Genomic DNA, 25,644 nt, shown 5'->3' with positions numbered 1-25,644 from the left:
ATAGAAAAATCCACCACTTGAGAGCTGTAGCACCCTTGCACTCTTCCTCCAGCCTCTAAGCATCCCTCTTCCTCCTCCTCCTCCTCCGCAGACAGGGATGTAGCTTCAATTCCTGGGCTCAAATACCCATGCCCGTTCCCACGTCGGACAGACAACACTCACGCTGTTGGCACCTTGGCGGGGTGCAGCAGGTCGAGAGTTTGCCAGGAGTGTCAGCATGGGTGTTGATGCCAGGTGGGCTCCTGCCTGCACCCTGCCTGAGCCCTGTGCCGTGTCCGCAGGTCACCATCACGGTCCTGGACGAGAACGACAACAGCCCCCAGTTTGACATCACCTCCGACTCCTCCGTGAGCGTGGCGGAGGACAGCGCGGTCGGCAAGCGGGTGGCCGTGGTCCTGGCCCGCGACCCGGATGCAGGCAGCAACGGGCAGGTAGGGAGGCTGGCACAGCAGGTTTGGGGCTGCCCGTAAGGCTGTGGTAGTGGTTCGCTGAGGCAGAAATGCCTCCATCGGTGTCTTCCCAGCCCCTTCCCCTCATCTGCATCCCTGCAAGAGCAAACTCTGGTCGTTGATGCCAGCAGTTTTGGGGGTGTTTGTGCAGTGGGTACTGGCGCTTCCGGGCTGAGGTGTGCCTGCAGGAGAGGAAAAGCATCATCCTTGGGCTGTCCAGGGCAGAGAGCTCTGTGGGACACATGTCAAAAGGAGCCTGGCAATCTGAAAACCAGCTGTGGCCTCTCCGCCCACAGGGAACGGCAGCGAAGCCCTTGGCAGGCTGAGCAGGAAGCTCTCCGATATTTGTTATTTTCTTTACCACACAGACAGGCGTTAATGAGGTCTCGTCACCCTTAATTGCACACCAAAAATTGCTAGCGTCGTAGGAGGGCTGTGGATGAGAGAGGGGTTGGGCCATGGGTGTTTGCTTTGGGGTGGCTGCGATAAGCCAGCACACCCGTGGACCCCAGCACATTGGACCTTTTAAAATGCTCAGAGACTTCCCGAGGCGATGCTGGGTTTATTATTGTAGGGTCTCCTTTCTCTCCTTCCTCCTCACAGCATCACATTGCCTGCCCTGTTTTGCTTTCCCCATGATGTTTCCAGGTAACTTTCTCGCTGACGTCAGGAAACATTGGCCAGGCTTTCGAGATCCATACCACCAACAACACCTACGGCGAGGTGTTTGTGGCATGGCCGCTGGACCGGGAGCTGCTGGATCACTACACCTTACGGGTAAGCACCGAACCACCCTGCTTACCTCCTTGGCCTTCTTCTGGTTTGAGCATCGAGGCTGTTTTCATGGGGCTGTGAGCCTGAAAATAGCATTTTTAGAAAAATCCACCCCCCAACCACAGATCCAAGCCTCGGACGGCGGTGTGCCCCCCCGGAGGAAGGAGCACACTCTGCGCGTGAACATCCTCGACGTCAACGACAACCCCCCCATCATCGACAGCCCCTTTGGCTACAACGTGAGCGTGAGCGAGGTGAGCACCCAGCCCTGCTCCTCTCCTTCCACCCTCTCCAGGTGAGGTCTGACCACAAGGCAGGTGGGGACAGCAGAGTTGTCCCCACCTGCCTTGTGGTCAGACCTCACCTTGGGTGATTCAAGGGTTGCTGGCCCCTTGCAAGCCCTCACCTATGATGGCCTCCTAGTTTTGGGCTAGGAGAGAGCTCTGCAGGCAACTTAAGCCCACGAGGATGCAGAGATCGGCAGGAAGGAGAAGTGGCTACACACCCATGGAAATGCCACCGAAGTGACACAAGAGGCGTCGCGGTGCAGAATAGGAATTGCTTTCAGGAAGCAGCTTGGCAAGAGCTGGATAATTAAGCAATAAAACACAATCAGGCGTGAGAAAAGACAACTTATTTCCTGACAGTTTAATTCCTGGACCAGGGGGTTCTCAATTTGATGAGGAAAAATGAAATACGAGTGATAGCCAGTGACACTTAGCTGTGAGGAAGTGTCGCTCATGATTAATAGCTTTGCATTAAAGTTATTGCCCTGTTAGGATTTTCTTATCTATTTAATACGTGTTCAGAGCTGGTTGGAGAACAGAATTTCTGTTTTGATTTCCCCTGTAATGGGACTATCCAAAAATAATTAGCCGAGCTCTGAGTCCATTACACAGCCTTCACATTTGCACACACACTGGTTTTTACACTCTTTCAGGCTGTGCCAGCCTAGAAAGGACCGAATGCGCAGCTTTCTGCAGCAGGGAATCAAACTGGCTTGTTGCAACAAATGGGAGATGCTGTAACATAAGGAAAAAAAGGCGCAATTTCGGCATGCAGCCGCAGCTGGCTTTGGCAACTTAACAGCAAATGTCACCTGTTAGTTTTATTCCATTTCTTTTTAAAACGTAACGTAGAAAACACATTTAATTTCAGAGTTTCAAACCAAAAAAGATTGGAGCGCTCAAGCAAAGGGCAGAACCTTCCATTGCTAAGCCTGTGCCTGATTCTCAGCTGAGCTATCAGTGGCAGGGCGAGTAGCCTTGTTTAATTTTTTGCACGAAGATGCATCAATTAATAAAACATCATTTGCAATAAGCACTGCAAAAACAGCATCCAGGAGCTAGTGAAGGAGAGCAGCCTCCTGCTTGGCTGCTGGGTGTTGGGGCCACAAGTTTGGAGCCTCAAGCACCGCAATGCCTGGAAAAAACCCGTTCTATATTAGAATTATATTATTAATGTTATGAATTATGTATTTTATATGTTATGAGGTGTATCTCTGCCGCTCACCCCACCGTCTTGCCCTGCAGAACGTTGGCGGTGGCACGGCAGTGGCCCAGGTACGCGCCACCGACCGGGATGTTGGCCTCAACAGCGTCCTCTCCTACTACATCACCCGCGGGAACGAGGACCTGACCTTCCGCATGGACCGCGTCACCGGTGAGATCGCCACCCGGCCATCCCCGCCGGACCGCGAGCGGCAGAGCTTCTATAGCCTGGTGGTCACCGTTGAGGACGAGGGCAACCCCTCCTTGTCGGTGAGCCACCAAAATGTGCTTTTCAGGGGGAGGATGGAGCTGGGCGGCACTGCGGGAGCAAGCTTAGCATTGAGACGTTGAGCATGGAAGGGGCGAGCAGGCACAGGGCATGATGTTTCAGTGACCCAGCCATTTGGGTTATGACTCGGGGTCCAAATCTGCCAAGTACGGGTTTGATTCAGAGCCTCCTTCGGCACTTGGTCCTGCGGGGCCCTTTCTTGCAGTCGTTCGGGGAGCTGCCATCTCCCATCTGTAAATGCCAAAAATATCAAGACCATCCCAATGGGCAAGCGTGCTGCTGGCTGCAGGAGTCGTCCTGCCCGCTGGCTCCTCATGCTCTGAGTGTGAAAGGTCTCAGGATGTTGCTCTCAGTCATCTCAGGGCAGGAGGTGGCTGGAGCAGCAGCTGACCACGGACCAATGTGTGTCTGCTCTGGTGCTTGCAAATGAGAAGAGCTCTGGTAATCAGCACTACAGCTGTGGCAGTCCCCACCGTGTGAGATTTGGGCAGCTCATTAGTCACGTTGCTGCCGTCCGGAGTGCTCTGCCCCCAGGGAGCAGGGTCTGGGCATGCATCTGGGGGCTGATACGAGACCCCGTCCATCATCCTTCGGTCTGAGGAGGTGGCCACCTTGCGTTTTAGCTACCAGAGTGCAGGACTGCCCGGCGAGGTAACTGCATTTGCTGCAGCCTGACTCTCCCTCGCACCTTCCCCGCTCCACGAATAGCAAGTCTCGTTATTTGTGCCTTTAAGGAGGACTCTGGTGTGGGAGAGGCAAATGAGCAAATAACATTTGGGGCATTTTCCAGCCCCGATTCCCTCCTAACCCCACGGCTCTGTGGGGAGGTGTGCAAGTGCCTGCGTGCACAAAGCAAGCGCAAATTGTGAGACAGGGAGGCATGACCCCCTGCGCGACACTCTGCCATCCTTCCTCTCCCCCACCTCCACCTGCTATCTCTCGCTATCTCTCTGATCTCCCGGCACAGCTCTCGCTGCAAAGCCCTGCTCTACATTTTGAGGAAACAGGTTGCAACTAGCAGTGCAAACTGTGGCTTGCAACTCTCGCTTCAGGCTTTGCACTCTCAACTCCTCCCTCCCAGGTAGTTCACACGCCTGCTTGTTCATCACCATCTTTTTCTTAAGCCACGCTGCCACTGCAGCTTAAATCTAGGCAAGTTTCTTTCTCCAAAATGAGAGAAAGCTGCTTCATATAACTGCAGCACCTGGTGCTGCCCGCTCCTCCCAGACGGGTCCCCATCACCCAGGCACCCTGGGAGCATCGCTGATGCTGCCGTGGTGAGGAATGCTATGCACCCAGCCGGCAAATCCCATTGCCATGGCAATGCCCGCTTCCCGGGGAGGACAAGTGACACAGCTTATCGCTTCACGCTGCCAAAGCGGTGTCCCAGCAGCCCCGCTCGTCCTCAGGGTTTCTGCTGTGTGACCACCACGTCACCGGCACCAGTTATGCCAGCAGCGACGATCAAAATCCCGCCACGCTGAAGCGAAACAAAGCATCCAGTGACCTGATTCCTCAGCAGAGAGAGGAGTTTCAGCCCTTTTCAGAGCTTGAGGACGCTTAGGTCTTGTGAAAGGCTGTCCTGCATGTGGCTTGGTGGCTGCTGGCCTCGTGCCTGGGTGATGAAATGATGCCTGTCAGGAGTTTGTCACCTACTAGAAACTTTGGTTTCACAAGTAAGTCCAGGCTGATGCAATGATGCACAAAAAGGAACTATTGTTTGTAATTCACACATTCCTCCATGTGCTTCAAGATTTGGCCCTCTGAGTATGGGAGAGGCAGAGGAGACAGAGATGGGAGAGGACTTGGAAGTCCCGTGGTGATCTGTGATACCCAGGACAGCAAGGGCACGTGGAAGACTGGCCATCCTCTTGGGAGCTGGAAATGCAGGGGCAAAAGGGTAAAATGCTGATGATAAAAGAAAAGCATTTACCCAAAAAAAGCTTTGCAGGAAAGAAAACCTTCACAAGCTGGTGAGCTGCAACTGGAAAGTCTTGCTGTCCTTGCGTGGGAATCGCAGGAGTCACTCGGGCTCTGTCTGACCCTGGTGCAAGCCTGCAGCTGCACCTTCCCAAGGGCTTGCCCTGCTCCGGAGACTTTGGGACGCTTCCTGCAGCAGAAGGAAGGATGTCTGCCCAAGGGAGCTGCAGCACCCACATGAGCCAGAGCAGGGCTCCTGCTGGCACCCGCAGACCCGGGCACCAGCAGCTGCAGCGAGGCAGAGTGGATCGGCAAAGCCACTCCTTACCGCCCAGATGCCTATCTCACAGCCACCCCCAGCCAGGGCTGCTTCAGCCTCTGCAGTTTCTGTTCCCGTCCACCCGCTCTGAAGCAAGCGTTCAGGTGAAGCTCCGTGGCTCCTCACTCTCCCGTCAGCAAAGCCCCAAGTGCTGATGCAGCGGAAAACAGCCAGCAGCGGGGCACCAGCCCGACGTGCGTTCCCAAGTCAGGCGCTTGCAAGAGCTGGTGAGACCTGGCAAGGTCCTTGAGGGCATGAGCGTCTTGCTGGGTCACCTTCAGCATAAGCATCCTGCCCGAAGGCGCAGCGCCGTGCCATCTTCTCCACCAGTGGTGGGGGCCAAGGTGGCGTGTGCCAGCACCCAGTGTGCCAGGGCTCCTGCTCCAGCATGTGTGGAAGGCTGGGTAGCCATCGCCTCTTTCCCCTAAAAGTCTTTAGTTTTCCTTCTGGTGAGCTTTCCGGGTGGGAAACGGTCCCTGATGCCCCGCAGTGCCCCAACGTGCCACACCAGTGCCTCTGGCAGAGAGCGTGGCTGCTCAGCTCACCTCTGCCTGCCCACCGCACATGCCTGCAGCACGGGGCATCCCGAAAAATGGGATTCCTGCAGCACAGAGAGAAACCTGTTTCCAGCAAGGCTTTATTCTGTTGTCAAACAGTGCATTCGTTAGCAAAGGGAGAGACTCGGAGAGGGTTTCAAAGCAGTTGGGACCTGTGGGCAGGCAAATCCCCCGCATGCCTTTCCAGCTGCAGCCACGGGGACGGGGAGAGGGAAGCGCCGGAGGCACTGGGTGAGCTTCCCCAGCAAAGCGGGGAAAGGGGCTGAGCCGTGGGTGGCAACAAGTCCCATGCTCAGGAAGTTACGTCCGCGGTGGGGGCGTTGGTGCTGGCTTCTCCTTTATCCCTCTGCCTGCGGCCGGACCATCTTGAAGTTGCTTTTGCTGAAGCCAACACCAGATTAATCAAATCCTACAGCAGGCCAGGGCGTCCCCAGCCCATTGCAGAGGCAAACGCAGTTTCCTCCAGTCATGTAGTGTGAAAATTCAGCATGCTGCTGGGGATGCTCTGCCTGATGTAATGGATATTGCTCAGGTCTGACACTGTTTTGGTATGACTAGTGTTTATGTTTGTCTAGTGGCAATTTTTTCCCCACTTTACAACAAAAACAAAAGCAAGAGAAAAAAACCAAACACACCCTTTGAGTAACAGTGTCTACCGCAAGGTTTTATCTCCTCATCAGGGGCTGAGTCACGCTGGAGCCTGACCCACAGCTTCTTTTGGATAAGCGATGCCAGGGTGCTGTGGTTCGAACGGAGGATGCTGTGAGGGCACCCACATCCCCCCGGGGCATCGCAGGGTCCTCCAGCATGGCTGAAGGCAGTGGCCCCAGGGACGGCTGGCCCCAGGAGGATGGCGGGGAAGCCAGCCGGAGTGTTTCCCACCGCCCGCGGCATGCTCCCGTGCCTCCGCCTCTCTGCAGGGGCTCTCGGCCACGTCACGGGAACATCCTCCAACACCCTCCAGATGAACTGTCTAATTTATGGGCATTTAAAAAAAAGAAAAAAAGGCAAAAACCGTAAACATCCTTTTTTTCTTTTAATCAGCACTGATAATGAAACAAACAGAAAGATAAATTCCCCTGATCCCAAGCCGAGGATAAAATTGCAGCAGAAGTAAGGCTCCTCCCAGCGTGTGTCCAGCTGAAAACACAGCAGCCTCGCAAGTCTGTGGCCGTCTCAAAAGGCTGGTGGGGAAGGAGGGCTCCATCAGCAGCAGGGAGCCTCTCCCCTTCCTGTTTTGCAAAGAAAAAGGTAGTACAAGGTTGGCCGGTGACCCTGTTTTGTCTTGCGGTGGATAAAGTACTTTACCATCCGCTCCCAGAGAGGATGTTCAGTCAAAGATGCAGAAACAGGTTGATGTTGCAGAGCTTAAACCCCTGGCAATAAGTTAAATCCTTGGGGAGGTTTGCAGGTGCGGGTTGTGCTTCCTTCCCCGCACCCCCAGTTTTCAGCTAGTCCGTAAAATGTGAGCAGTACACAGTTTTGCTCTTCTCCATAGAAATAGGTAGTTAAAAACCGAAATCCGGGCAAGCGAGGTTCACTTCCAGCCCCAGGGCAGAGCCAGGACAGGAGACAAGGGCAGGGCTCCTGCACTCAGCTTCATTTTTTAAGGCTTTGCTGTCCGTGGCCATGCTGTCCTCCCAGGGGGGCTCGGCTGGGCGAGCACAGTGCGGTGGCTGCCTGGCCTCTCCTGGCTGCGGCTGGGGGATGTGGTTTCCTCTGGGGTCTTTAGGCTTTCAAGGAATTTGGTGAGTCAGGAACAGGATCTGGAAAAGGGCAGACGAGGGGTATTAGTCTGGCTTGCAGCTGCGGGGACGTGCTTCGGGAAGCAGCCAAACTCTGCTTTCATTGACTGCATTGGAAGGGGAAGCCTTGGGTCCTTCCCATCTGCAAAGCCCTGGGACTTGATGTCCCACATAATGCAAAGTTTGCAGCCGATATTTAACCCCCGCTTTCCCACTCACCCCCCTGACTGCCTCTTTCCTTCCTGTCCCTCCCACAGGGGTGCCCACGGGGGCTCAGCATCACCGGTCACTCACCCAGTGTTGGGAAGAAGCAGTCCCCAGGGCCAAGGGGGGACAGGGGGGTGCCAGGCTCGGAGAGCAGGTGCCGGCCGGACTCGGAGGGCTGCCGGCTGGCCATGTAGGAGAGCTGGGGTCGGGGCCGTGGCTCTGCACTCACCGAGGGGACTGCCTCGAAGACAGGGTTTTCAATGCCCTGGGCGCTGCTGCAGGAGAGGAGAGGGTGTGAGGGGTGTGGATTTTCGTTTTTATTTCAGAAGCCTTTTCTATCCCCGGGGTTTTGGCTGAGTGCCGGGAACAACCAAGCAGGGCAGGGAGCAAGTTCAGGCGGCGGCACCTCAGCCGAGAGCAAGCAGGAAGCCTGGCGCAGGGGGGAAAGCTTAGCCAAAAGGCACCATGGTTTCAAGCTCTCCTGGGGCGTGGGGAGACGCGTGCCCTTGACACAGGCAAAAAGAAAGGAGGCACTTCCCACTCGGAGGGAGGGAAGAGAAACAGCGGCTGCCCGGAAAGGGACAGGACCCCGGGTGTGGGTGCTGCCAGCATCCCCCTCGCTTTGCCCGGCGAGGATACACTCCAGCTTCAAGGGGAGGGGAGAAGAGGACAAGACCTTGCGGGGTCTGGGATGCGGGCAGAAGGGGTGTGAGGAGGTCGGGCGAGCTGGAAGCACATGGGTTTCCTCACCTCTCCATCCTGACGAGCTCATGGGCACCTGCCAAAGACAAAACGGTTGGCATGTGCGCTGGCAGCGTGATGCCCAGCACCAAATCCAGACCCGCTGCCAGCGCTGGTTTCTGGTGTCTCATCCACACCCAATTCCTCCTCTTCCTCTGCATTCCTCCCTCCCTTTCTCCCTTCTTCAGCATCAGCCTCTTCTTTGCTCCCAAACCTCCCTCTCCGCATCCCCGCTGCCTGCAGTCTCCCACCTCATTTACTCCCCAGCCCGGCCTCCTCCCAGATTGAAACTGCAGGGTCCAAAGAAGGGGGAAGGAGGTGCTTCCAGCAGCGCGGGGCAAGGCAAGATGCAGCTGCGGCACCTGGGCTGCAGCCCGGCCCTGCTTGTGCCCAGATGCACCCACCACCCGCCCGGGACACCCTCCCAGGGCTCTGCGAAACACCACCCCGTCATTTGGCTGCCCCTGCATTTGTTATTTATTTCCTCATCCTCTTTGCCGCAGCAGATCGGACAGCCCGTGTTACTTGGGTGTGCTGGATGGCTGCACAGCGAGCATCCCGAGCTGAGATGCACAAGTTTTGGCCCAGACCAGGCCAGTGGAAAGCGCCCGGTGGAAATAACCTGTGGCTAACCTGGCCTGAGACACCCCATAAGCAAATCCCCCTGGGTTTTGCCTTCTCTCTTGGGTTAAATAGCATCCAGGTGACTCTTTGCAGCACAGCGGGGGAGCAGCACCCCGGCCATGGCAAAATGGATGCATGAAGACACGCAGCCAGTCTTTTCAGCTGGGGATGGATGTCGAAAGCGCAGTTCCCGTTCTTGTGGCTGGCATCGTGCCCACCGCTGCTGCAAAAACCACTTCTCCAAAGGGTTTGCTCAGAGCCACACAGCCACCCACCGAGCTCGGTGAGAGAAACTGCAGGGCCCCCAGCTTGCCCAAGGCCTGATGAAATGGTTCTGCCGGTTAAGATGGTGCCCCTTTCTGCTTAATTACTGAAATCACTGGGAGCCGAGTACAGGCAGGAGCTGGCAGCCAGCTGCACCTCGGTGCTGCCTGATTTTGTTGCTGGAGCAGTGGGGAGAGAGGGGGCTTGCTACAGTCCTATTGCCATAGAAATGTAAGGGGTCTTTTTAAAGACAGGGGGAGCAAAAGCACACATAATGCTTTTTCAGTCACTCAGGAGGCAAAGGTGCTGTTTTGGCTGTGCGGTGGAGGGAGGGATGAGTAAATGAGCCCGCTCTCGCACGAGATGCGGAGGAAAGAGCTCAGCAGGGAGGGGGCCTAGCAGCATCTGTGCAGTCTCAGTGCCCCCAGCACGCTCCCGGGGTGCCTGTAGGCATCACAGGTCCCTCTCCTACCCCACACTCCTTGCCGCAGCCTGCAGGCATGCCCAGCCCTTCCTAGGACTGCTTTGCCGGAGGCACCTGGCAGGGAGCTGTCTTTGGGCCACCTTACACTGTGCCTGCGGGATTCGGGGCAGCCGAACCCACTGACCCCAGCAGGACACATCCCATCCCTGCAGCCCAGGAGATGAGTCCCCGGGTGGGTGTCCCCGCCGGCGGCTAGCGAAGGGAGGGTACGTACGTCTGCTGCTGACCGCTTGTCTCTGCTTGTAAATCAGGAGCAAGATGAGGGGCAGGCAGAGGATGCCCACGATGCAGGCACCCGTTGCCAGCGCGGCAGCCGTGATATCTGCAACAGAAGAGGGCAGAGCTGGAGTGGGCGGCGGGGAGGGTTCGCCTTGCATTTCCTTGGTTTCCTCAAGCCGTAGCAGAAGCATGGGGCAACACCGGCGTTGCCCCACGCCTGATGCAACGTGGCTGCTGCACGCCCGGGTGGTCTGCTCCTAGCGGGATTCACGCTGGAATGCATTGCCGGTTGAGGAGATAAGTTCTGAGGCATCTGTTTAGGACCTTGACCAAAGTCCTTCATTGCTGGAGGACACCCCAAGGTCTTTCTTTGGTCTTCTAGATATGGGGAGAGAGGCAGGGGCCCTGATAAAGCCCTGTGAAGTCAGGAGAAAGGCTCCCCAGAAAGGCTGGCAGTCTACAGGCATGTCTGTGGCCATCAAGGTCCATGTGGGATGGCTTGCGGCAGCGTCAAGGGCTACCTAAATCAAGGGCAGATTCAGCTCAAGCCCTGCTCTCCTGCACATCTGTCTGAGGAAGCAGCTTCTTGCTCTGGGTGTGTTTGGGGGGGTGGGTTCTCCCCTTTTCTTTTTTGCCTGGCAGGACAGGCTGTCCCAGCATTTGGGACTGAGGGTTTGAGACAGAAAGCGCCAGTCCTGGGGAGGATGGTGCAGTTTCCTGTGGCTGGGCTGGCCGCAACCATGCTGCAAACCAATTTTAGCAAAATCTGCCTGTTTGGCAGCCAGCAAACAGGGGTAGACAGAGCGACCCACGGAGAAACCACCTGCATAGCAAAGTGGGCACCTCCAGCGTCTAGACACAGCGCCGGGGGAGCCTCGTGTTGTCTGAGCACTCAAGCAAGATTTGGGGTTTCCCTGCTAGAGTATCTCTGCTTGGGGCGAGGTGGCATGGGCTCGGGACAGCGGTGGGGTGTTGCAAGAGGTTCCTGCAACTCTAGTTTTCTGTCCCTTCCCATCTGCTCGTGGCAGCAGCTGCTAAATCCCCAATCATGTTGGGGGGGGAGCTCAGTTGCTTTATAACCATGGGGTGAATGATCTCCGTAGGCTTCAGGACAGTCCAGGTGACGTGGAAACATGGGCCAAAGGAGGTTCTCCTCAGCCTGAGGACATGCCTGTCAGATGCACCCCGTGGGGACAGCCTCGGAAATGACCCTCCCAACACCCGACCGTGAGGTTGCATCTGGACACCAGTGCGTTTATAGCAAGCAGCCATCCCTAGTGAAATACACGGGCCAGGATGGTGAGCAGTGCATTGGAGAGAAGGTTTTTGGTGTTTTCCTTTTACCTTTGCTGGTGGCGGTATGAAACGTGCAGTTTTGAAGCCCTCCTCTGCCTGTGGTGGAGAAGAGAAAAGAGTGTTGGATCTCAGAGGATTCGCTCAGGTACCACAGAGCTCCCACACCTGCTAGCTGTGCTTGCCTTTGCTCACTGGCATTGAGAAAATCAGACCAGAGCATCCCAAAAGCAAGAGTTTAATCCTGGGAAGCTTACACTGAGATTCCTGCTGCAAGACCCCTTTTCCCTCGCAGCGGCAGGGCCCATCCCTGGCCATGCAGGCTCTTTTTTTTTTTTTTTGGTCTAAAAAAAAAAGTATCTATCCTAACGCTGCAAATCAAGGGCAGGGGATGCTGCCCCCTCCAGTTCATGCCTCCCTGGGCAGCTCTCCCTGCTGGGCTGCTGCCCCGAGGTTGTCTACAAGCCCTCCATCCCGAGCAATGTCTGCAGCCCTTACACTGCACTCGCCCACCAGCCAGCTCCTTTGATGTTGAGGTTTGTTTTCCTCTCTTCCAGAAAGAGGTTGAGGAAGATCAGTGAAACTATGTAGCATGGATTTTATTGCGTTCCAGCCTCTTGATTTATTTTTTTCTTTTTTTTTTTTAATGTTCCAGTGCTCTCTGGCCCTAAGTCAAACCTTCAACATCTGCTGCTCTTTGACTCTTGCAGCTTGGCTTGGGCTTTCAGCATCAGCACACCCTGCCTCCCCAGCCCTGATCCTGCACCCTGGCATCCCCCACCAGCCCTTATCTGCCGCCTTGCCCCGACGCACCCCGGCATGGATGCAGGACTGGCAGGGGCTCCCCTGGCCCCCCTCACCTTGCTGGATCTGCAGCTCCACGAAGCTGTGAGCAACCTGCAGGGTGTGGGGCTTGCCTTGCTCCCACCTGGCCTCCGCGGCGTAGCAGCAGTAATTCCCGCTGTCCTGCAGCGTGAGGTTCATCACCACGATGTGAAAGGCACCGTGGTGGTCGGGGACAAACTCCACCCCATGATGGCTGGCTTGCGCCCCAAGGGGGGACTTTTGGGTGCCATTGCCCGGCGGCTCATGGTGCCTGCCCAGGTCGTGATGCAGCTCCTTCTCGGTGACATTGCGGATGTGCTTCTTCCCGGAACAGCTCTGGTCACCGTTGCTGCTGAAGTACCAGGTTTTGTAGAGGAGGTTGTGGCGGTCGGTGAGGGGACCGCTGATCCGGCAGGTCAGGGTGACGTTCTGGCCCTCGGGGCAGATGCAGAGCGAGTACGGGGTGGTGATTAGGAAAGCTGCTGGCCCTCCTGCCAGGGAGAAGGCACAGTGGCTGAGTCAGACCCTACAGCCCTGGGTTTACCCTGAGTTCATAGCAAAATGGGGATCCCTGCCCAAACAAGCACTGCAAACCACACCACTGATGTTGGCAGAGGTGTGGCTAGAGGTTGCAGAGAGCAATCAGAAAGTGTGAACGCCAGCCTGCAGGCATGGGGAAAAAAGCCTTAACCCATGCCCTTGGGGCAAGAAAAACTCACGAGCTCTCTATAGCATAAGAGAAGGGAGATGGGAAGCACGGCATGAGCCCTTCACTTGCTCTGTAACAACATCCCAGCAGGGCTGGGAGCACAACTTCACCCTAGAAATAATCCCTGGAGGGCAGGCATGCTTTAAATATAGCTGAGCATCAGCTTTTAATAGTAGCAGGGAGGCAGAAGTTTGCCCAGGGCTGGCAGAGCAGGGCGGTGTGGGGCAGCGAGGTGGGGTCTGCCCCAGGCGCCTTCTTACGGGACACCAGACCTCTGCAAAGCAGGGCAGTGGGGTATGGCTTGCAAATGAGGAAATACAAGTGCTGCTGAGCCGGCTGCAAATAAAAAGGAGAAAAAAATAAAACAACTAGGAGGAGCCTGTGCCCCCCGAGATCATGCGGGGAGCGGGTCCCACCCTGCTTGTTTTTCAGCCCCTGGGGAGGAGAAGGGAGAACTGGCTGACGCCGACTGTGAGGAGCTGCTTGAAAATGAAAACAATTTTCAGAAAGAAATCCTTGATTGCTGCCGGCTGCAAAACGCATAGTGGGAGGCCTGGCAGAGGCGCAGGAGCATGTCGGGGGGGGGACAGAGGGAAGGAGAGGAGCACACCATGGTGTTACTGGTCCTGTCCCAGCACGCCAGTGGAGGGTACTGGTGGGTAAGGGGAGCTGTGCGTGAGGGGAGAGAACAGAGCAAATATGGGCGAGTCTTTGGTGCTCTGGCCCCACCACCACTTTGTGTTTGCAGAAGTGCAAACGTCACCTTCGAAAGCTGAAGAAAAAGCAGATTCTGGGTTCATTTTCTTTAAATTGTTGAGAAAAGGAGGTTCCTGGGGCTGGTTTGCAACAGAGAAGATGGCATGAGGACAAGACATTCTTTTATTTTGGTAACATCCTGTTGTGCCATTAACTCTGCCACCGTTTCACCTTGAGGTTTTTCACTTGCTATATCGAGCGGGCATCAGTCACAGGCAGGGAGTGCTGTGCCTGCCCACAAACCATCCAGCTGGGCGAGAGGCTCCCCATCGCCGGGCTGCCCGGAGAGCATCCTCCTCCGTGCAGAATCACTGCCGTCACCATCCCGACATGGGGCTCCGCTTGAGAGAGTGAAAGTGAAAATGTCCCCCATGCCTTCCACCCCTCATGGTTATTTATGCCTTTTAGGACGATGGTGATCTCTAAGCCCCATAAGAACAGCTGTGAAGCCCCTGAGTCCCAGCAGCCTGCTGAGGGTGCTTTGCAGGGAGAGGGGGGTTTGGAGGGGGGATCTCCCCCATCGGACCCTCCCAGTCTGCAGCATGCAGTGCCGAGGAGTCCCAGAGAGCCGGGGATGGCGTGACCTTTGCCAAACCGCTCTGGCTAATTGCTCTGGCTTCCTGCGGGCACCTCAGCCTGCTCCCCACGGCACGTGCAGCAGCACATCCCCGGGGCTGCTCTGGGGCGGAGGTTTGTGTGGCCTGAGCTCAACGCTGCCCGTTTCTGCTTATTTTCAAGCCCCAGCTGCTCCCCATCCCTGGATGCTGCTGGGGCTGGGATGCTTGGCTGGGCTGGACGGCTTTTGGCACGCAGCGGAGCGGGTCCCCCACCTCCTTGCCAGCGCTCTGAGCACAAAAGGGACCTCAGATGTGTTTCTCGATACCTGCTGCAACGGGAAGTGCCCCATTCACATCAGGGGTCTCCCGGGAGCCAGGGGAAGGGAAGCCAGGGCTCTATTGGAGGAAGCCGCACTTCTAACACCTTGCAAAAGTATCTGCGGGAGTCTTTGTTTTCCACACCGCCCCTCAAATAAAACAGGGCTGTCCCGTTCATCCCCACACAGTCTGCAAAGCTGTGCCTTACTAAACCATCCAGCCTCCACCCCCGGGGCTTGATGGGAACCGTCTGGATGGAAAGTCAACACGGCCCACGCTTTCGGCAGCGGCGCCCAGCTGTGGGGAGGGGCAGAGGTTACCACGTGTGCAAAGCCTTCGGCATTACCAACTTCCCTTCTTTCTCCTGAGCAGGCTTCCAAAAGCCAGAGAGCGGAGGAGAAAACAACTGGGGAGAAGAGCTGGTGAGGCAGGGCGTGCCCTGCGGCAGTGCCAGGGAGGGTGGTGTTCCCTCCCCAAGACGTAGCAAGGCTTTAAAGCTATGCTAGATGCCAGATGGTGCCCGGAGGAAATGTCTTCTGTCAGTGTCCTTACACTAAAGCTCATGGATTTTAATCTCCCCCGGGTGCTGTGGGCTTCTTCCATGCCCAGACCCCAGGTTTGGCTCCATCCCATCCTGGTCGGACCGTTCCTTTTGATGTCAGCGCTACTGGCAAACACCAAAAGAAAGCCAGATGCCAGTCTCCATGCATCTCCGGCTGAGAGAGCCTGGACCCGTCGAGGTCCAGGCTTGTCACCGTCTTGTCACCATCTGGTAAAGACAGAGGAGGTCTCAAGTGGGTGCCAAAAGTGCCCCTCTTCCTCTTTGGCCCCTTGGTATCTTCGGCTCCAACCCGCAGCGTTGCATCGGTGCGGCACAGAGCCCAGTGCAGCGCTGGTACGTCCCCGGTGCCAGCACCACTGCCTAGCTTGAAACCTGGGAGCTCTCCTTTCAGAGAAAACGAAATGCAAAAAAGTGCTAATGCCAAGGAGCCTGTGTTGCTTTGCCGACCAACAGCTTAAATAAAACAGGATTTCATGCCAAATTCTGGATCGGTGACCAAAAGCCTCTCCTGGCTGCTTCTCCTAACTTTGGTCCCCTGCTCTGGCAAGCAGGTGTTTGATTTACACTCCTGTGACTTACAGAAGTGATTTCCACATCATGCCACCTCTTTCCACTCCAGTGAAATCTGGGTGGGAGGGCTGCAGCCTTTGGAGGGGCTCACCCGCCGTAGAGGAGGGGCTGCTGGAGAGAGAGTGGCTGTTCAGTGCCGGAGTGAGGAACCCGGCTTTAATTCCTCTTCTGGGAGATTTTTTAACAGCCTCACATAAAAGTGCTGCAAGCCTCATCGTCACTGTGCTGTCATTATGCTTCAGAGTTATCAGCTGGGTGAGATGTGCAGGGGCATCCATACCTCGGCACAAGTACTTACAGCAGGAAAGAAAAAGGAGAGAAAAAAAACTTACTGAAATGCCAGAGACACATGTGTTAACAGCCCTCATCTCCCGCACCCTGAGGAGCCAAATGGCTTTTCAGCGGTGGGGCCGCTCCCTTGGTACCCATCATCCAGGCCATGGGGAGAGCAGCCTGGAGCTGCTGCACCCGCTGGAGGGTCCTGCCTTGCTCCTCTTCCAGCACGGCCCTGGCTCAGGGACAGGGTCACAATGCCAGGTTTGCACTTGGGATGCGATTTTGGAAAGCCCAGCTCAGCTGCCATCCCTTGGGTGGAGAGGAGCCGCTTCCCCATCCACCTACCTGCCAGTGTCCCCAAACCATGTAGGAGCTGGATGTCTCCAAGGGCTCTACTTCTCCATCAACCCCTGCTAAAATTAGCCGGGGGTTCAGAAAGTTTTGGCAGGCACGCGGTTGCCCGAAGCTCAGTTCCTCTGGCACCAGGCTGATGTTGAACATCGGTGTCCAAGCTTGTTGCATTGCAGAAGGCCTGATGTTCAGTCCCAGCACCCCAGACGCGTAATGAAATAATCTAAAGCCCCATGGAGATGCTGGGAATCGCGCTCTGATGTCAAGAAGCTCAGATGAGAAGCAAAGCACACTTCAATCCGCACCAGCCTTGCTGTCCCGGAGGAGAGAGGAGAAGGGACCCCCTGCCCCGTTGCAGGGGGGCATCATTTCTTCCTGAGGATGCGCCGGCAGAAATCCTGGAGGGGGTCACTTTGCCATCCCAGGATGGAGGGAGAAGCCAAGCCCGATAGGATGCTCGTCCTCCGCCTGCGCAGGGCAGGGAGGGACCACGGTCCTTCCCAGCTTTGTTCTCTGACCCTTCGTCCACAGATGAACTGCGGTTTTAATTGCCACCGCCCCCGTTTCACCGCCTGGCCCCAGAGCCCCAGCACGGAAACGCTGCCTGCCAGAGCTGGTGCGGAGTCAGGCGTGAAGCAGCCCCCCCGCCCCGAGCATCCCTCCGCCGTGCTGGCGAGCTGCTGGCGAGCTTCCAGCGCTGGGAAGCGCTCGCCTAGGGGAAGGGAAACTCGGCGGCTGCACCCAGCGGTCCTGGCCCGGCCGGCTCCCCCCCGGAGAAGCTGCCCGGCACGTCCCGGCAATTACGGCGGAGCGGAGCATCCTCAGAGAGGGCATCCCGGCCCCGCTCGCACAAACTGCCTCTCTCCGCTCCCCCGGGGCTGGTGAAAGAAAGGCTGCTTTCACCGCTGCGTGGCCAGGGACCTCCATAGTGCCAGGACAACGTGCCGTGCAGGAACGGGGCAGCTTTTCCCGCTCGGGATCCCCGGCGGGGGGCTGGCAGGGCCAGGGGGTGCCGCTTTCCTTCCACGCACATTAGATCAAAGCGAAGGAGGAAGGAGGAAAACCCAGTCCCAGAGGTTTAAAACAGCAACTCCCCTGTGGCCCCTTGCCCCCAACGCAACCAGCATCGCGTGAAACGCTGGCTTGATCGCCCCCCCCCCTTCCGAAATCACAGGGTGAGAAAGTACATAACGCCCCAAATTCCTCATGCCGAGGCACAGCCCCGGCTGGGCAAACGCGGTGCCCCAGCGAGGAGAGTTTCTCTGCGCGGGGAGGAGAGGAAAGCAAGCTGGAGCTTACCGTGGGAAGCCAGCAGGCAGAGCGCAGCCAGCAGCAGCCCAGCCCGGGGGGACGTCGCCTCCATCGCGGCTGGGGCGGCCGGGGGGAGCTCGCCTCTCCGGAGCCGCCCGCACGCTCTGAGCAGCCCCGCAGCCGCAACCGGACTTGCACACACAGGAAATTTCATTGAGGTATTATTGCACGCAGCGACGGAGAGAGCTGCGAGCACCCCCAGGAGGTGAGAGGCGGCAGGGAGCTGCGGGCGGCCGGGGCGAGCGGCAGCACGCCCACGGGGCACCCCACGGAAGGGTGACACTTCGGTCCCCACCCGTTCGGGCAGTGGCGGGTGCCTCTGCGGGTTTTTTTCCCTTACAGCATCGCAGGGGGTAGCTCCGAGCAAGCTGGTCCCCCGCGTGCGTTTTCGGGGTGCACAGGAGGTAGCCGAGGAAGGTGCTCGATGTGCCGGGGGAGCTGTGGGTGCTCAGCCACAAGGGGCTAGGTGCTGGTCCCCATCCTTTCCCCGGTGGGAGCTGCTCCCCTGGGGCCAAACTCCAACTTGCTTGATTAAAGTGGACTTTGCTTGTAATTATTATTTTTCCCGTGTTTGTGAGGATTAAGCGGACAGAAACCTTCCTGGGATGAACAGGAGGCAGGTACAGGGAAGGGTAACTCAAAGCGGTGCCAGCTCAGGGAAGGGAATGGAGCTTTCCCCAAAAAAAGGGGAGCAAAGCGTCCCCCTCCCACAGCCTGTTTGCATGGGGGGGCCTTACTTTGCCCTCAAATAGTAAAGCAACACCACAGGCCAACTCACGTTAACTCCTCCTGGAGCTTCACTTTGAATTCAAAAGGCACTGACGAAATCTCCAGCCGCCTTGTTTCAAACAGTGCAGGCAGGCGCCTATTCCCTGGAAAGTGGAGCCCAGAGACACGTGGAGGTTTGCAAACTGCAGGAGACTTCGCTGCTAACCTGCTCTGAATTTGCAGCATGCACTGAAATAGAAAAGCAGCTAACTATTGTGCAGCTTTGTGGTTTTTACAGCAAACACGTCTGTGATGCTCTCATCAAAAATGTAACCCTTGTGTGGCAGGAAGAAATTTGTTGCTGGGGGAAGGTGTAGGCACAAAGTCCAGAGACTCCAAGAAAATGGCTTATCTGTCCTGAGACCCCATCTCTGAGCCCTTAGGCAGGGTGGCACACTCTTGTCACCTCCCTGTTCCCAGGTGTGCCGCCGTGGTGACACAACCAGGAGACACCCTTCAGTAAGGACATCCAAGTGCCTGTGCAGGGTCAGATACAGCTGGAAGAGGCTGGACAGGCTGAGCCTGACCGGCAGTGAAATTGGGGTTAGCAGGTAGATGATGGGACCTGAGGGAGGAGAGGCCAAGCGTCTTGAGACGCTCATTTTTGTTCTTCTCCTGAGCCATGGCAGCATCATCTCCAGGTACTTTCCATCCTACCATGTTGCCACCCTCAGTAATAACAACCAAGGTGGCCTCAATGTCAAGGTGAGGACTCACACAGACCTCCTCCAAAGGTAGTGAGGCATGATGGGGTTCAGCCTCTGGCTTTCCCTCTGCCATGGGCTGCTCCCCGGTGTTACCAGCAGTGGTAAAAACCAGGTGAAAAGGAGAGGGATCCCACAGAGACATGCTTTGCTTGGGAACAAGAGTGTGATTTAATCTCTGTACATTTATCTCTGTACCCAATCGTTACCTGGAGATGCGTCTGCAGCCACGGCTCATTTCATTTTGAGCCCTGCATCCCGTTTGTGTCTCTTGGCAGGGTTGAGCCCACGTTGGTCATTGAACTTGACAGGTCCAGCCTTCCCCAGCCAGCTCCAGGGGTTGCAGAGCCAGTCCCTCCACGGTGCTTAACGTGATGTTCCCATGTCCCACAGGCCACCACCACGGTGTATGTCACCATCCTGGATGAGAACGACAACGCTCCCACTTTCCGACAGCAGCTGTATGAGGTGACCCTCGATGAAGGTCCCACCACGCTCAATGCCACCCTCGTCACCATGCAGGCCCTCGACCAGGATGAGGGGCCCAATGGCACAGTTGCGTACGCCATCACAGAAGGCAACATCTTGGGTACCTTCCACATCGACAGCACCACGGTCAGTAAGGATGCCGGCTCCATCCCAGCCATGCCCCCATCCTGCTCCCCTCACTCCTGGCTGCTCTCCCCTCGCCTTGCAGGGGCAGATCCGCACGGTGAAGGAGCTGGACTATGAGATCAGCCACGGGCGCTACACCTTGATTGTCACTGCCACCGACCAGTGCCCCATCATCTCACGCCGGCTGACATCAACCGCCACGGTAGGGAGCTGCCAGCAGGGTTGCGACACCATGGCCTCTTTGGGGTCGAGGAGTTCCCCCTCATGCAAGCAGTTTCACATCTCCTTCCCACGGGTCACCAGTCGCTTTTCCCAGCTGCGGCCAGTTTGCCCAGTTGCTGTCACCCCACTCCCTCATGGGGGCTGCAAAACAGGGAGGTGGACAAGGGACACTCATGGGTTAATTAGCCCAATTATTTGGTCCTGCAAAGACACAAACAGAAGAAATTCCCTGAATTGCTTTTAAGTTGTATTATATTGTCTTTAGAGGTCCCCTTGGTTCTTCTTGCCTGAAGGGACAGTAGGTAGTAAAGCATTGCTAGAGCATTAATTTCTGCTTCATCTTTATCTTCTCAGATCATTTATCTGCTTTTTAAATTCCTTTTTAATTCCTTGTATGGAGGTTATTTAAAGCCTCTAGTCATTTTTGTTGCTTCTCTCTATAGCTCTTCCATTTCTCCTGGACCGCAGTGACCCGAACTTAGTGCACTGCTCAAAGTGTGGGGAGAGCAGACTAGCAGCTCCAAAGCAAATGTTTTGCAGGAATTGAATACACTGATTATTTTTGTGACCGAAACCAAAATTTGACGGGTTGTATGGCAGATGTTGTCCATGCCCAGAATGATTTTAGGGGCTGCAAGTAGAAGGGGTCAGTTAGATCTTCTGCCTTGGCTCCCTATCATGGACCGTTGTGCCTCACCCAGATATCAAGCCCAGCATTTTCTAGTCCCCCAAAAGGAGATAGGTTTTTATGTGTGAAGAAAAAAGAGAAACTGAAGGGGAGACACTAGTGTGGGAGACTTCCATGGATAAAATCTGTCCCTGCGAGCCTGGCAGCACTGTGCTCTCCATGCTGGGGCAGATGGGAAGTCTTCAGATGTGTGCATCTGATACTGCTGGAGATGCCTCCCTGGCTCAGGAAAACTGCAGCGGAAACGTCTAGACCTTGGGTTTAACTGCCAGCAGGGAAGGTGGCAGCTGCTGGCGTGCTGCAGGCAAAGGCAGAGCTTTCCCGTCTCTTGGCCCAAGCAGAGACATGAACTTTGAAACCCCTTCAGCAACAAGTATCGAAGCTAGAACGGGTAGGAAACACCCTCCCTACACGGCCCAGGGAGTTTGTGCCAGCACCGTATGAAAACATAGCTTTTAGGAGGAGGTTTAGTGATTGTTTAAGATCCCAAGTGATGGGAAATCCATCACCCTGATAAGGCATGCCAGTGTTTGTTTTCTCCACTGCTAGGAAACGGAGCAGAGCCTCGGATATACTCTTCTGTAAAGATTAGATTTAGCCAGTAACAAATGCCCATGTGATGGATTTTACTATCCTTTAACCCAGGAGGGCGGAAAGCTCCTCATTTTCAGTGTCTTTCTCATAACCTGTAACATCAAAGCTTAATCCCTTATTAGCCACCGGAGACTCTCCTCCTCCAGCAGGGCTTCTCCTCTGTGCAAGTTCCCCGAAGCCTAGCAAGGGCATAACCCTCTTTTCAATATAGTCTAGTATAGAGCTATTTAAATGTCTTCTATGTAGTGTGACTCAGTTAAAAAGCAAGACTCGAGTTCGTTGGATCCCCGGCTTCGCCAATAGCCCCGTGGTCTACTCTGTCCTAAAATTGTTGATGCTTTCCCCTTTTGAGATCTGTAGGATTGATTTCTAGCCAGCTAAGTGTGTCACAGGAAGGGATGCTAAGAGGGGAAACATGCCAGTGGCATTGGTGGTGTTTTGTGTTGGAATAAGGACACAAGCTGCAAATTCTTTAAAGTTTGCTCAGCATCAGAAATTAAGCCCTTGATGAGCAAGCATGCAGCTGGCTGCGGAGACTGGGTCTCTCCGAACTCATAGCTTTGATGGTCAAATCCATGTCTGTGGCTTTTGCCTATCCAGCTTGGGTTTCAGGATGTGAATGTGGAGAACATTTGGCTTTTCCATTGACTTCTCCATCATGGTGCATGGCCCAGAGGTTGAAAAGGGCCCCACCTGTGTGTGGCTGGAGTTTCATAGTGTCGCTGTAGGATGAGCATGATCAGGAATGACTGAGTTTGAGTCTCTGAACTGTGACCTGGATGTTTGGGGAACCCAGCAAAGCCAGAAATATAGGAGGTATTTTGCAATGTCGCCCATCCATGGCTTTTCACACTCATGGCCAGCAGGCTGGTCTTCCCTTCCATCCCTCTCCTCTCACTGCCCTGCACCCTCTCACCCTGACCACAGGTGCTGGTGAACCTCAATGATATCAATGACAACTGTCCCACCTTCCCTCGGCCATATGAGGGTCCCTTCGATGTCACGGAAGGGCAGCCTGGCCCGCGTGTCTGGACCTTCCTGGCCCATGACGGCGACTCAGGACCCAGCGGGCAAGTGGAGTACAGCATCGTCGCTGGGGACCCCCTCGGTGAGTGGGGACACGGGAGCATCACCTCTCCTTCTGGCTGCCCCATGGAGGAACACGGCTTGCAGGAGCCAGCGCAGGAGCGCAGGCGGAAGTGTTTCAGAAAAGCCATCCTCCCAGCCGGGCGCTTCTGCAAATTCAGCCTTTCGACACCAGGAAATCCTGTTTTGAGCAACAGAAAACTTAACCTATTCGTGGCCGGCCAAGGGTGTGGCAGGGGCTTGTGCAAGGGAGGGGGAAATCTGCTAAACAATAAAGGCAAAAAAATAAAAAAGGCAAAAAAACAGACCACAGAAAGAGAAACTGAGAGCTGCAAGTGCACAAACCCCCCACAGGGTTTGCAGGGCGTTTGGGGACCGAGTTGCTCTGCACGCCGTGGCAGAGCTGCAGCTGTAGCCCCACCAGCACCCCAGAGTAGGTGGCAGAGGAGCTGCAGGCATCCCCAGCCATGGGGACGTACGGCTGTCCCTCTGTGAACGGGTGGTGACTTTAGCCCAGGGTATCTGGAAGGCAGAGCCCATCTCCAAGCTCACCCCGCTGCAAAGCTTTTCCAGAACAACTGGGATGCAGCCCCTTGGCTTGGGGGGGTCCATGCTGCATAGCCCACCCCGCTCTGGCCATCATGGGGCACAGGCAGGTGCTTGGAGGGCTGTTGGCACCTTCAGAAAGGCCCAACCAAGGAGTGTGAGCACCTCTTACTGGGCCATTCAACCCACATTCCCTGCTCCTGCTGGTAACTCGGGTTGCATCGGTCCCCGGGATAGAGCCCAGATGGCCATAGTCCTCCCATATCTGCAGTAATGCGGCACTGGGGCTGTTGTTCCCAAGCCCGCCATGGTGCCTGTCCCCCGGCTCCGAAACAAGCCGTCCCCCTGGGGAGCCAGGCCATTCACAGCAGGATGGCACAAGCCAGGGCCCCGCTGTCTCCGGCAGGGGAGTTTGTCATCTCCCCGGTGGAAGGGGAGCTGCGGGTGCGGAAGGATGCTGAGCTGGACCGTGAGAACATCCCTTTCTACAACCTCACCATCGCTGCCCAGGACTGGGGGGTGCCCCCCCTCAGCTCCACGGTGAGTCCCCCCCGGGCAGTGTGGGGGGCTGTGGGGTGCTGTCCTCCATCCCTAGCTCCTTCCTTGGAGTCTCCTCTGCCTTTGCTCTCCTCCCCTCTTCTTCCTTCCCCTTGTCCCTGGGGCTTTCCTCCCCCAGAGTGTAGTGGGCTGAGTGGGGAAGCCCACCTCTTGCAAAAAAAGGATGGGAGGGATGGAAATAGGTGCCACATGCCCGCGCTGCTTCTCTCCCTGGCAGATGCTCGTGGGCATCCGTGTGCTGGACATCAACGACAACGACCCCGTGCTCCTCAACCTCCCAATGAACCTCACCCTCAGTGAAAATGCCCCCGTCTCCAGCTTCGTCACCCGTGTCCTTGCCCGGGACGCAGACAAGGGGCCGAACGCCCTACTGACCTTCGACATAACATCAGGCAACACAGAGAATGCCTTCTACATCAACAGCACCGTACGGCCCCGGGGATCGCGGCCACCCCGCGCCAGGGGGTGGGATGCCGGGATGCGGAGGGTGGGCACCCCTGGCCCTGGAGCCCTGCCTTCCCTGGGCACTCATGGGTGCCATCTGGCGTGATGCCTTCCCTCATCCTGCCCTGGCAGGAGATGCCCCGGGGGAAGCGTGTTTCACATCCCTTGTACCTATTTTCTCCCTTTTTTCTTGGTAGAGTGGCATCGTCTATGTAAACCGCCCGCTAGACAGGGAGCGGGTGGCGGAGTACAGGCTGACCGTCACAGTGAAGGACAACCCCGAGAACATACGCAATGCCAGGCGGGTAATTACGGACACTGCCAGGGTCTCCAGTGGCGCAGGCGGCAGGGTGGGTGGGAGGAGGGCTCCTGCCATGTCCACAAAGAGGTGGTGCATCTACCCATAGCATTTCCAATAGCAGCCCCATCCCCCAAAAGCAACTGAGGGTCACAAGGAGGGTGCTGCAACACCCTCCCCATCAGACAACAGGACCAGTAGGATTTAGGGCAAGTTCAACATCTCATGTTCACTCCATGCAACAGCAGTAGATGTCATGGAAGGTGGGACAAAGTTGGGCTGGAGAGCTGGACAACGACACCAGAGCATCCTTTGGCCCTGCCAAGATGTCCCATGCATCACCCTTCGGGGTGCAGGCTGGGAAGGGATGCCCAGCCGTGGGGTGAGGGTCCCTGCAGACCCTCCAGGGTGGTCCAGGGAGAACAGCATCATGGTTGCACAGGACTCCAGCTTTGGCCAGCACTAAGCTGGAGGTGGGAGAGGCAGGAGGTGAGCTCAAGGAAAGGACGTTGTGGTCATCGCCCTCTTGTCCCTGTTTTCTTTTAGGATTTTGACCTACTGGTCATTTCCATAGCAGATGAGAACGACAACCGCCCCCTCTTCACCCAGAGCTCCTACCAGGCCGAGGTGATGGAGAACTCACCCCCAGGTAGGTCTCTCTTCGCTCCCTTAGGTGGCTCCTGGAGAATCCCTTTGGGGCTGGGCAAGGGGAGGTGTCTCCTGGCCGTCATGGAGGAGACACGACGCTGAGCAGGAAAAGGCTGCAAGTCATTAGGATGGGGATGCTGAGTATGAGGGGCTCCTGCCGACTGCCCGAGGAGGTCAGCCTCGTGGAGAACGTGGCTTTAGTCCATGCTGCTGGCGGAAACCCTTCCTGGCACAGATAAGGCACAATCCTGTGAGAAATCAGCCCCATTTGGGAACAGCTCAGCTGCAGATAGCAAGACGTGCCCATGGTCTGAGCCGAGCCCTGGGGGCAGCCTTGAGGGCACCAACCTGCCCAACATCCCTGCAGGGGATGGGGTGCCATCTCTCCAACACCAGCACCTGGAGCCACCTTGCTCCGGGGGTTAGAGATAACACAGTCCAGCCTGTCCAGGTAGACATTTCCCAGCCAAAGAGCTAGAAATATTCCTCTTTTTTTTGCCTTCTTGCCATTTAAATCGCTCCCTGCTCCAAGACCTCGAGTACCTCCCTGTCCCGCCATCGAGGGGCATCCCAGGTGAAGGGTTTAGGTGCCTTCAGGTGATGCCCTCAGCGGCAGGGTGCTGGTGCCATCATCTGACGGATGTGTCTGTCTGTTTGTTTTTAGCCGGACGTCCCGCTGCCTCCTGGGACTCGCGAGTCGGTCTGCAAGGCTGCAGCAGCCACCCCCCGCTGCCTCGTGCCCTGCGAGGCCCCGCTCTGTCACCTCCTCCATCCATTCATTGCCGTCCCTCATGCGTCACCAGGGTGGGAGGGGGATGGGGGGGGGGCTCCGCAGGGGGCCGCAACTCTCCCTAACCCTTGTC

General features: G+C 56.4%; 2 protein-coding genes across 2 annotated transcripts; one reads left to right on the top strand and one right to left on the bottom strand.

The window, feature by feature from the left end:
- Window positions 1-128: 128 nt before the first annotated feature.
- On the top strand, window positions 129-25,636 carry LOC142411945 (cadherin-23-like). Its single transcript, XM_075506609.1, has 13 exons — window positions 129-191; window positions 282-431; window positions 1,098-1,226; window positions 1,349-1,477; window positions 2,756-2,983; window positions 19,476-19,697; window positions 19,780-19,899; window positions 22,129-22,309; window positions 23,240-23,373; window positions 23,609-23,818; window positions 24,033-24,140; window positions 24,680-24,782; window positions 25,446-25,636. Exons 1-13 carry the CDS (start codon window positions 129-131, stop codon window positions 25,634-25,636), a joined length of 1,968 nt encoding a protein of 655 aa, XP_075362724.1.
- Window positions 6,663-17,736, bottom strand: VSIR (V-set immunoregulatory receptor). The gene is made up of 7 exons (XM_075505377.1): window positions 17,599-17,736; window positions 12,236-12,691; window positions 11,427-11,474; window positions 10,078-10,185; window positions 8,501-8,528; window positions 7,838-8,025; window positions 6,663-7,564 (listed from the first exon to the last, which is right to left on the bottom strand). Exons 1-7 carry the CDS (start codon window positions 17,660-17,662, stop codon window positions 7,527-7,529), a joined length of 930 nt encoding a protein of 309 aa, XP_075361492.1. The 5' UTR covers window positions 17,663-17,736; the 3' UTR covers window positions 6,663-7,526.
- Window positions 25,637-25,644: the final 8 nt, after the last annotated feature.

The sequence above is a fragment of the Mycteria americana genome, chromosome 6 (genome assembly GCF_035582795.1).
Source record: "Mycteria americana isolate JAX WOST 10 ecotype Jacksonville Zoo and Gardens chromosome 6, USCA_MyAme_1.0, whole genome shotgun sequence".
In the NCBI taxonomy this organism is placed as follows: domain Eukaryota; kingdom Metazoa; phylum Chordata; class Aves; order Ciconiiformes; family Ciconiidae; genus Mycteria; species Mycteria americana.
This window is presented reverse-complemented; position numbering and strand designations above follow the sequence as displayed.

Bases quoted from the DNA above. Each gene is read 5' to 3' on its own strand.
- LOC142411945 (XM_075506609.1), top strand. From the start codon at position 129: ATGCCCGTTCCCACGTCGGACAGACAACACTCACGCTGTTGGCACCTT. The intron at 1,227-1,348 runs GTAAGCACCGAA...CCCCAACCACAG, and splicing joins TGGATCACTACACCTTACGG to ATCCAAGCCTCGGACGGCGG. The intron at 22,310-23,239 runs GTGAGTGGGGAC...TGTCTCCGGCAG, and splicing joins CGTCGCTGGGGACCCCCTCG to GGGAGTTTGTCATCTCCCCG.
- VSIR (XM_075505377.1), bottom strand. From the start codon at position 17,662: ATGGAGGCGACGTCCCCCCGGGCTGGGCTGCTGCTGGCTGCGCTCTGC. The intron at 11,475-12,235 runs GTGAGGGGGGCC...TCTCCACCACAG, and splicing joins GGAGCTGCAGATCCAGCAAG to GCAGAGGAGGGCTTCAAAAC. The intron at 8,026-8,500 runs GTGAGGAAACCC...CCTCTCCTGCAG, and splicing joins GAGCTCGTCAGGATGGAGAG to CAGCGCCCAGGGCATTGAAA.